Source organism: Nicotiana tabacum, unplaced genomic scaffold (assembly GCF_000715075.1).
Source record: "Nicotiana tabacum cultivar K326 unplaced genomic scaffold, ASM71507v2 Un00443, whole genome shotgun sequence".
NCBI classification, from domain to species: Eukaryota; Viridiplantae; Streptophyta; class Magnoliopsida; order Solanales; family Solanaceae; genus Nicotiana; species Nicotiana tabacum.
In genome coordinates this window covers 18,829-30,475 of record NW_027438680.1, presented here as the reverse complement: position 1 = coordinate 30,475, position 11,647 = coordinate 18,829, and the positions used below count along the sequence as shown (strand labels likewise).

The 11,647-nt window shown below is 40.6% G+C and overlaps 2 protein-coding genes across 2 annotated transcripts; both read right to left on the bottom strand.

The window, feature by feature from the left end:
• Positions 1-6,895: 6,895 nt before the first annotated feature.
• On the bottom strand, positions 6,896-7,432 carry LOC142179250 (uncharacterized). The gene has a single exon (XM_075248979.1). The coding sequence runs from the start codon at positions 7,430-7,432 to the stop codon at positions 6,896-6,898; it is 537 nt and encodes a 178-aa protein (XP_075105080.1).
• A 793-nt stretch (positions 7,433-8,225) lies between these two features.
• LOC142179249 (uncharacterized) lies at positions 8,226-10,640 on the bottom strand. The gene is made up of 5 exons (XM_075248978.1): positions 10,401-10,640; positions 10,196-10,339; positions 9,612-10,071; positions 8,804-9,053; positions 8,226-8,712 (listed from the first exon to the last, which is right to left on the bottom strand). Exons 1-5 carry the CDS (start codon positions 10,638-10,640, stop codon positions 8,226-8,228), a joined length of 1,581 nt encoding a protein of 526 aa, XP_075105079.1.
• Positions 10,641-11,647: the final 1,007 nt, after the last annotated feature.

Here is an 11,647-nt window from a genome sequence, read left to right as displayed (position 1 = left end):
TGCCAAGTTCTTTGATAGCTACACCATGAGTATCTAATCTCTCATTTGTCTTGACAGTGAAGAACTTCATTAGATCTTCTAACCCAGACTGAATTGGTTTTTGAGGGTGAAACTGCTGCCTTTGCTGATTTTGGAAAACATGCGCCCCTTGTCCCTGAGGTTTGGCGTTATTTTGTTGCCATGCATTTGTTGTACCTCCTGGTGAACTCCATGAAAAACTAGGGTGCCTTTGACCCATTGCATTAAAGTTGTAATTTCCAACAACATTAACTTCCTCAGTTGAGGCTTGACACTCATGAGTAGTGTGTCCTCTTCCACAAATATCACATGCTGTATGAGTCTCACTCTGTATTGAGGCTAAGTTCAGCTTCCTTATCTCCTTCGCCATAGCATCAAGCTGCATCTGCACATATGTGTTAGCATCAACGGGTGAACACCATTCGCCCGTCTTCTTTCAGCACTTTCAGAGGGACACTAATTTGCATCTTCAGATAATTCATCGAGAATAGTGACTATCTCCTCTGGTGTCTTCTTCATTAACGGACCTCCAACTTCATTGCTCAATGTTCTGCGTGAGGTCGGTGTCAACCCATCCCAAAAATCCTGGAGTTGCTTCCAGAGTTCAATACCACTGTGTTGACACTTTTTGACTATCTCCTTAAACCTTTGCCAAGCTTCAAAAACTGTTTCATTATTTTTCTGGCAGAAGTTATGGATATCTCTTCCAAACTTGCCAGTTTTAGCTGAGGAGAAATATTTGTCAAGAAATTTTCTAGTCATCTCCTCCCATGTTCGAATTGATCCTTGAGGTAAGCTCCGAAGCCACTTCGCATCATCTTTCAGTGTGAAGGGGAATGCCCTTAGATAAACTACGTCTTATGAAACACCATTATATTGAAAGGTGTTCATGATCTCATCAAAGTCCATTAGATAATTGTTTGGATCTTCGTTCATCATTTCTTTGAAGACACAATAGTTTTGCAAAGTTTGAAGCAACCCTTACTTCAATTCAAAATTGTTTGCTGCAACTGGAGGTGGTCGAATGCTTGACAAACCTTGGTTGTAGACCAGTCTAGAGTAATCACCAAGTGGTCTCCTAGCACCGGGAGCTATGTTTCTAAACTGTCCTTCACCCACGGGTTGATTTTGATTAAGTCTATAACCCCTCTCTTCTTCAAAAATACGTTGTGCATCTCTAAAAGTTGTCTCTTCAGCATCTCGTGCCACTTTTTCTCTTTGTTGGGCTGCCTCTCTCACAGCCAGGTCCACATTATCTTCACCATTTTTGACCATATCTTTGGTTGAGGATTGCCCAATTTTTTCTAACGTCTCGGTGGGATTTCTTTCCTTTTTCAGCTGTTGCAGTTGTTTTTCTGTTTCTGGCTCATATGGTAGCAATTCTTTCCCAGAAGTTCGAGTCATGCACCAATCTAACTTGTAACTTACACACAGTCAAAGAACACCAACCGTAAAAAGGGAAAAACAAAATAAAAGAAAAAAAACAATTCCTGAATTAGCACTACAAACTATTTCAAACACTATTGATTGCCAATCCTCGGCAATGGCACCAAAATTTGATGAGCTCAAAAACACACACCTAAATATGCTCGCTAGTCAAAGATAGTATAGAAAATTATCGTATCCACAGGGATTGGAGTTAAATAGTATTTTCGTAGTTTGTAGCTAGATTTCTATCCAAGATGATCAACAATTGAGATAATATGATTAAGAACAAAATTAACTAAGACTCTAGATCTAATTGACTAATGACAATTGAACAAAATTAAGCAAAGAAGATATCAATAGGAGAAAATAGTGGTTGATTGGATAGGTGCAAGATAATTATCTGGGATTTAACTCTAGTTAATTCACTTCTAATATTCAAGTGAGTCTCTCGAATTCACTCAATTATTAGTTCAAATGTTTAATAGAAACTCCTCTCTCGATTAAGTCTCAACCTCACAATATGAACCAATTTATGCTCGGTGAAGATATGCATGAATTCGTAGTGGACTGGTCTTTAGGAGAACCTCTTTCGATTATCCTCCTAACTAGGTCTAAACAATAATTCAACTAGCCTCTTTCGATTACTAAGAAAAATTAATGAATTTAACCAACAAGATGATGCAAAAACATCACAAGTTATGCCTCTCTCGATTACATGAACATGTGAATATAGATGCAATAATTAAATCATCCAAAACAATTCAATACATAAAAACTAGAGTTAATATCCACAAACAATCATCAAAATACCAAATCCATCAATCCCTAAAAAGAACTACTCCATAGATATAGAGTAATTCATCACAAATATAAACAAAAGCATGAAACGACCCAAACTCTTGTCTTGAGTGAGGATTGTATGTTGAATTCCTTGTGCTTTGGCTTATCCACCTTCTCTATAGCCTCCTTAGGTCTTATATGTGTCAAAAGTCCAGAAAATACCGTTTTCCCATGTATTTATACCAAGTAGAGTCGAGCCCAAACAAAATCACCCTTTTCTATCCGAAATAGGAAAACTTGCAAACTTATTGTATTTCATGCGTCGCATTGTACGTAGCAGGGTGCGTTGCATTAGTGCTTTTTGCTGACAAACCCCAAAAACCCAGTCTCTGAAGTTTGCTATTTTCTAAAAGATTGTTACACTTATGCGTCGCACTGTGCGTCGCCCAGTACGCCGCACCAGTGTATTTTTTCAGCAGATTATTCTTCCTTAAATTTTGACGCCCAGAAGTGATCCTCGACCCTCGGACACGATTCCGGCTTATTCCTTTGGGCTTTTACTCAGACTTCAAAGCTCCAATTAGCTCCAATTAGTTCTATAACATCTACATAGCTCGAAATCACTCATACAAGGCATAAAACACACAATTAGTGCAAAACACTAGCAATTAACGCTCAAACTCAATTAAAGTACAGTAAATTGGAATGTAATAAGCGACTAAAATATGAGATTATAGCCTACCATCAATAATAAATTTAGGAATAGTGACTAAACCTCCTAAGCACTTTAACACATCACAAAATTAACTTTAAGCGCATTTTTCTTTAACACAACTTCAATTTCACAAACAATATCACCCCCAAAAATAATTTCTCTTTCTTTAAGCACTACTTTAATTCATACACACTAGCAAGGACAAGATATTCTTATTTTCTTTTGCTATATATTTTTTTTCTTTTCAACAATACTTTTTTTTATCATTCTTGCTAGTGGTGTATTCCTTAAAATACCAGTGCACCTTTCTTTCTTTCATTGATTCCACTCAATATCCACCCAAGTTCCTTCCTTACTTCTTCTAGCGCTGATTTTACAATTAAAGTGCTTTAAGAGGTAATATGATCAAAATAATAACAATTAAGAATAAAGGGGTATAGGCTCGTAATGTGGTTGCCAAATAAAAGTTTATAGGCTCAAAAGGGTTGATTAGAGATAGTTTTTATTTGTGGTAAGTATTAAAAAAAGCCTAAAATTATTTTTCAAACAGAACAAAACCTAAAATTTCGCTTCAACTCACATGCCGGGAAAATTCTAGACTCTAATGCAATGCCACAGACTATTCAATTTCTCACCACACATGGCACATGATTCACTAAGGACGGTTCCATTCCGATTCTCAAATAATTGCAAGTATTCGTGGAGCCACAAAATATTAAGCATTAAGCACCAAGTGACACAAGCCAAGAAAACGAGATATAGGCATCAATAAATATGTTATCTACTCAACAAGGCATCATAAACATTTTCAAACCATAGGGAAGGTACTACACATCCTAGAGCCTAAATATGACACTATCAAACTAGTCAAAGGCGCCTAGCAAATCTCATTCTTCCCATCCTTTTATTCCCTAAATCCTACTCTACTCTAAAGATTAAAAAAAAACTACTACCCAGTTCAGCTACATCTTGTGGAAAAGAACTGAGGCACAAAGAAAAATCACGAGGGATTATTACTGCCTAAGAGAATAAAAAAATATATTTTTGGATTTTTCTATTTTTCAAAATTTTTTTGTGTGTTTTTAGCTAGACTTTAGTCCCTCAAGGAAACTGCCTAGGAGATCCATCGTCGAAAAAAGTCCAATCATTTATAATCTTATATATATCTATATATATTTTTCATTTTTCTATATTTTGTTTTTGAGATTAACTACTAAAAGCAATCCTAAAAACTAAATACTAAAGCTAGAATATTATGCTAATTTTTTAATTAAATTTCTATGCTAAAATAGAAAAGAAGAAGATAAAAAAAATAAAACAAGAAATAATTAGTTTATCTAATATTTACAAGTCACAGAGAATATAGAACATCCCACCCCACACTTAATTCATGCAATGTCCTCAGTGCATATATAAATCCATAAAGACAAGTAAGGTGGTAGGGAAAACTCCCTGATCAATCATCATCATCGCCCTCATCGTCGAAGGCCCTATCTGCAGTTGTCCACTCTTCATCCTCTGCTCCCTCATCAACATCCTCCTCTTCCTCCACAGACTGCTCTGGCTCGGCCTCGGAACACTCTGGCTTGTTGACATCCTCATCCTCTGGGAGTCTTTGGCCATCACCAAGTCCAACCAGATCTTCGACCGGATGCTGATGATGTCCATCAGTTGGAGTGGTGCTGGAATGACCACATTAAAATCCCGCTCCTCCTCCACATCTTCTTTTCTCAAGTACTAAGTCAGCATGTTACCGAACGCTCCATCAATTCTCTTGCTTGTTCTCACCTGCACCATCTGGTAGCGTATCAACTAGCCCACATTCACCTTCTGGCCAGTCATTGGGAAGTACAACAGGCAGACCCTTTCACGGCTAATCAGAGTCTCATGGTTGCATGGTAGTAGCCGCGTGTTGACCAATTTCAACCACACCTGAGCTTCCGGCTTCATTTTCCTCCTTGGAAATTTCCTATGACATTGGGTCTTCTTTTCAAGGACCCGATCAGCTACAGAATTGACACCACAGAGAGTGTGTCTCAGTGCTTGATATGTTGGACGGGCAATAAACTTATCCAGGGGCTCATGGGGAGCATCTGGAGCTCCCAAATAATTGCAGATATCTGATGAAGAAAAATCACAACCGCCCCCGAATAGGCACTAGCTGCTTAGGATCATCCGGATTATAACCGGCATAAAACTCACGGACAAGGCTTACATTGATATCCCCAGTGTTTCCAAACATGTAGCCCAATCCCTGATCATGAATACCCTTCCAAATTGGTTGATACTTAGGCTTTAGACGGCGCTCATGAACAACCGACTCAGAGTGTATATGTCTTAGCCGACAAATCTTGTACCCACCATTGGCGGACGGGGGTATACTCTTAATTCTAAATTCTCACTGACCTACAGGATGTGGGCGTAAGGCTACTATAGCTGCAACTGCTTGCAACCCCTCAACTTGACTTGATATGGCCTCCCCTCCTTTCCTCTTTTTTGATGGAGGTGCGGAGGAAGCCTTGCCTTTGGTAGGAGCAGTGGCCTTGCCCTTTCCTTTACTGTTGTCCTTCTTAGGAGGCATATTTGTACCTACACAAGTAGACACTAGTAAGCCTTAGAGACATTGAATCAATTCAAAATATGGTCTTACGACCCCACACTTAAGAGTTCATCACATGATGTTCACAATTTTGAGGCTACTCAAACTTCACCTCTTTATGTTTGCATGAGAATCAAGCAATGACACAACGATGTCTACTATAATTGCGATGCATATAGCTACCATCTCGGCTCCAGTGAGCCACCCCACACTTAAGATTTCAAGGGGTGCATGAAGACATAGCACTAGTATTACAATCTCGGAGACTCGGGCTCCAATGGGGACAAGGAATGCCTTTGAGTCATTTTGACAAACACTTGGCGTGTACTAGTGCTATGGAAGTGCTTGTGTGGATAAGGGATTGCCTCACCCTCCCAAACCAGCTTGAGAATTTAGTGCTATCACCCGTGTAAACAACAACAATACCATTCCTATGGGGGTTTAATGGTATTGGGACAAGCATGCACAACTTCTCATTCAAGACATTCATAAGTTTTCAAGATGCAATTTGTACCTCAAGCAACCCAAAATAAAGGAAGGAGAGAGAGAAGAGTTCATACCTTAGATATTTGAGAAAGATGATTGTTCTTCAGTTAGTTGTGATGTTTGAAAGAATGAATATATGATAGGGGAGTTGGGGAAATTGTGAGTGAAGGGGGAGAAAGAGGCAGGCAGTGAGTTGGGAGGGTTTGGAAAAGTTAAAGAAAAAGGGGAAGGGTTAGAGGTTATTTGTATGGGGTTAGGCGGGTATTTTAATTAAGGGTTGTGTGTATGTGTGGTGGTTTAAAGAGAAAGGAAAAGAAGAAGAAAAGAAAAAAATAAAAATAAAAAACAAACTTACCTGGCGCCGCGAGGTCTGCTGCGAAGTGGATCTTGCTACAGCTTGACGACGCGAGATGGGTAGCGAGCAAGAGACTGGACGACATGAGCTCTATATCAAGGATGAGCGTGCTAGGATATGTGCGGCGTGAGGGATACAACACGGTCCATTGCGCCACAGACTGTGCTGCGCGAGGTAGGCAGCGAGGTCCAGGGCGCTTTAGAGCGCGCGATGCCAGCTATTTCACATGATTCGTGCCTCGCTTGGCGAGGTCCGGAGTGTACTTAGGTGGTTTTCATTCAATTTTGTGAACTACTCCAAGCATTATGACCTCCCAACGTGTTCCAGTGCATGTTCAAACACCAAGATTTAACTAAAAACTTGTTAGTGCCTAAAACCAAAAAGAAAATTCTAGTTAAGCTTCTCCTAACGAGCCCCCTAGTTAATGTCACGTCATGACGAATACAACATTACAATGGGTTGCCTCCCATGAAGTGCATGATTTAACGTCGCGGCACAACGCAAAAAATCGAACTCAAGGTTCACTCAACACTTGAGGCTTCTTCAAATGAATCACCGATACAACGTTTTCCTCATCCACACCAAAGTAATGTTTCAACCTTTGCCCATTGACTCTAAACCCGTTCGTTCCATCCTCATATTCAATTTCTATACCTCCACTTGAGAACACTTGCACAACTCTAAATAGTCCCGACCATCTAGATTTCAGCTTACCCGAAAATAATTTCAATCTTGAGTTATACAACAACACGACATCTCCGGGTTTGAAAATTCTCTGTTGAATATGTTTATCGTGCATCATCTTCATCCTTTCTTTGTACAGCCCGGTGCTCTCAAAAGAATGGTAATGGAACTCATCAAGTTCATGCAGCTCTGTGACTCTACTCTTACCAATGGCCACCAAGTCAGGATTTAATTGCCTTAACGCCCAAAAAGCTCTATACTCTAACTCCACCGATAAGCGACACGCCTTTCCAAATACCAAATTGTATGGTGACATACCAATCAGAGATTTGAATGCAGTGCGGTAGGCCCATAGTGCATCATCCATTTTTCTCACCTAATCAGTCCGAGTAGCATTTACAGTTTTGGTCAAAACACTCTTGATTTCTCTGTTTGACACCTCCACTTGCACACTTGTTTGCGGATGATACGGAGTGGAAACCTTATGGCGAATGCCATATTTCTCCAACAACCTTTCAAAGGCTCGGTTGCAGAAGTGGGCGCCTCCATCACTGATGATCGCTCTTGGAGTGCCAAATCGGGTGAATAATTTTTCTTAGAAAACCAATAACTCCCTTTGCATCATTTGTTGGGAGTGCCACGACTTCTACCCATTTTGAGACATAGTCCACAGCTAGCGGTATGTATTTGTTGCCATATGAGCTGACAAATGGTCCCATAAAATCGATTCCCCATACATCAAATACTTTCACCTCTTGAATTGGGTTCATGGGCATCTCATGTCAAGGGGTAATATTCCCCATCCGTTGGCACTCATCACATCCCTTTACCGAAAAGTGTGGATCTTTAAACAACGGCGGCCAATAAAATCCCGACTTCAATACTTTAACAGCTGTTCTTACTCCTCCAAAATGGCCTTCATAAGGCGAAGCATGACATGCCTGCAAAACAAAAGCTTGATCTATCTTGGGAATACATCTCTGGATCATGTTATTAATACAAATCCTAAATAAATATGGTTCATCCCAGAAATACATGCAACAATCACGAAAGAACTTTTTCTTATGCATAAAGGACAAGTCATAGGGAACAATATCGCTGGCCAGGTAGTTTGCAATATCGGCATACCATGGCGCTACCTCAAGGCTCGTGGCTAAAAGTTATTCATCTGGGAAAGTCTCCATAATCTCTTCCAACTCAACCCTCTTTTCAACTCCTTCAAGCCTAGACAAGTGATCAGCAACTTGGTTTTCCGTTCCCTTTTGGTCACAAATTTCCAAGTCGAACTCTTGCAGCAGTAGCACCCATCGAATCAGGCTCAACTTTGACTTCTTTTTCAGAATTAGGTACTTGAGAGCAGCATGGTTAGTATAAACAATTACTTCAGAGCCTATCAGGTATGACCTGAATTTGTCAAATACGAACACCACTGCTAGCATCTCTTTCTCGGTCATTGTGTAATTCAGTTGGGCACCACTTAAGGTTTTACTCGCATAGTAGATTGGATGCATGACTTTATCTTTTCTCTGCCCAAGAACTGCTCCCACAACATAGTCGCTTGCATCACACATCAGCTCAAAAAGTTGTTCAGGTGCCACTATGATTGGTGCAGTTACCAGTCCCTTCTTCAACTCCTCAAAAGCTACCCTGCAGTCATCAGAAAACACAAAAAGGGTGATCTTTTTCAAGCAATTTACACAAAGGGTTAGCAATTTTGGAAAAGTCTTTTATAATCTGCCTGTAGAAGCCAGCGTGACCAAGGAAATTTCTTATGGCCTTGACGGAAGTGGGTGGAGGCAACTTCTCAATTACATCAACCTTAGAACAATCCACTTCAATGCCCTTACTTGATACCAGGTGTCCCAAGACTATACCTTCTTGTACCATGAAATGACATTTTTCCCAGTTCAGTACCAGATTAGTCTCTATACACCTCTTCAAAACTCTTTTCAAATTCAATAGGCAGTCATCAAATGAGTTCCCCACCACTGAGAAATCATCCATAAAAACCTCCATTATGTCCTCTACCATATCTGTGAAGATGGCTATCATGCACCTTTGGAATGTGGCGGTGCATTGCATAGGCCAAACGGCATTCTCCGAAAGGCATATATGCTATACGGATAGGTAAATGACATTTTCTTTCTATCCTCTGGGGAAATAGAGATCTGGTTATACCCCGAGTATCCATCTAGGAAGCAGAAGTGAGACCTCCCTGCCAATCTATCTAACATGTGACCAATGAATGGCATCAGAAAATGGTCTTTTCGGGTGGCCTTGTTCAATCTTTTATAATCCATACAAATTCGCCATCCCGTAATTTTTTTTGTTGAGATCAACTCGTTGTTCTCCTTTTGCACTATAGTCATCCCACCCTTCTTTAGCACACACTGAACTGGGCTGACCCAGTTGCTGTCAGAGATGGGGAAGATGATTCCCGCATCTAATCACTTCTTTCTTCACCACTTCTTTCATGTTGGCGTTCATCCTTCTTTGATGTTCTCTGGACGGTTTGTGCCCATATTGCAGTAGAATCTTATGCATACAAAACGTTGGGCTGGCACCCTTTATGTGTGCAATGGTCCACCCAATTGCAGTCTTGCACTCCTTCAGAACCTGCAAAAGTTGTTCTACCTGCACGTCTAATAAACCAGATAAGATAATAATAGGTAATGTCGAGCTAGGTCCCAAGAAAGCATACCTAAGGTGAGATGGTAACGGTTTTAGCTCCAACTGTGGTGGCTCTTCAATTGATGGCTTAGCTGGACGAGTCTTTCTTTCTTCTAAGTGTAAAGGATCGAATTCGAGCTCTCTTTTCGAGTAACCCTGGCCTTCAAAGGACAAAACCCACTCCGCCAAGTCCTCACTATCTACTTCTTCTAAGTTCATAAGGCAGGCTACTAGGGGGTCTTTTGCGTTCAGTGCCTCATCTTTCTCCTCCATAATCACATCCACGGCTTCAATCAGAGAGCAATTAGCAAACTCACTGGGTTGCCGCATATACTTCTGCACATTACATTATTTATTCATTGTTTAGTCTCATCTTTAGCTCCCCAGTTTCACAATCAATCAGAGATCTCCCTGTGTCCAAGAATGGCCTTCCCAAAATTATGGGAATCTCTTCATCAACCTGGCAGTCCAAAATGACAAAATCTGCTGGAAACACAAACTTTCCAACCTGCACAAGTACATCATCAAGTATACCTGATGCCCTCTTCACCATTCGGTCGGCTAGCTTGTAGTAACATGGATGTGGGTATTTCTCTTCAAATGCCTAACCTTTTATAGATAGACAAGGGCATCAAGTTTATTCTCGCCCCCAAATCATACAATACTTTAGCAAAAGCATAGCTGCCTATTGTGCACGGGATTGTGAAACTCCCTGGGTCGGATAGCTTATCAACTATGGGTCTCGTCATGATAGCACTATAAGTCTTAGTCAGTGTAACAGTTGCCAAGTCTTGAAAGTCGAACTTGCGAGACATCAAGTCCTTCTTCATTTTTGCATAACCAGGAATATCCCTCGAGGCATCAATCAATGTGATGTTCACCTGAATCTGCTTCAACATCTCCATGAATTTCTTATATATACTCATCCTTCTGATATTTGGCCAGCCTTTGCGGGAAGGGTGCCGGGGGTCACTTCTTTCCTATGGTTTGAGTTATATCCTGCTCAGGCACTTTTTCTAATGCCTTCTCTTGCACTTTCTCAGTCTTATTTGCAACCTTTTTTTCCTTGTTTAGTTCCTCCTGGGCTGGTTGCACTCTTACTTCTGTTAGCTTAGTTGACTCATCTACCCCAATTGGCACTGACACAAGTATTTTAGTTGGTCGGCCCTCTCGAGAAATTTTTTGCACTAAATCAAGATCTCTACCATTTCTTAGACTCACAACCATCAACTGCTTCGGGCCCTGCTCTTTCGGGTTAACATGTGTGTCCGCATGTAATGTCCCTTGATGACAATTGTTAAGGGCCATGGATATTTGCCCTAGTTGAATCTCAATGCCCTTGATAGTTGAGTCATGTGATACTACCTTTTCGTGCATCTGGTGTGCCTTTTCTTGCATCTGGTGGACCTTTTCTTCCATTTCCCGCTGGACCCAATGAGTTCTTGCAGCATTCCTTTAATTTTGAATAACCCATCATCTTGTCTCACTATCTGTTGTTGTTGAGGTTGTTGATAAGCTAGTTGTTGATTCTGCTAATTGTACCCTTATTTTCATTGATAAGGCACAACCTGACCCTGTGGTCGTACAACTCCGAGATTATTATTATTGTATTGTTGTTGTGCTGGCCTATATTGTTGATTCTGTTGTCCCCAAGTCTGACCACTTTGTCTCTGGCCTCCATAGTTGCCCACATAGTTCATATTCTCTTGATAGTTATGATTGTCCCTCTCACCACTCCACGAGCACACATATGGCTGATTAATGCATGGTGTGCATAATCCTCCATTTGTCGTGTCAACTATGTGCACCTGCTTTTGGCCTGACTCATCAATCTTTTTGGTTAGGATACTCAATTGCGTCATCATGGTAGCCATATTCGTTGCCATGAAGTTGTTTGGGTTTAGCGCTACTG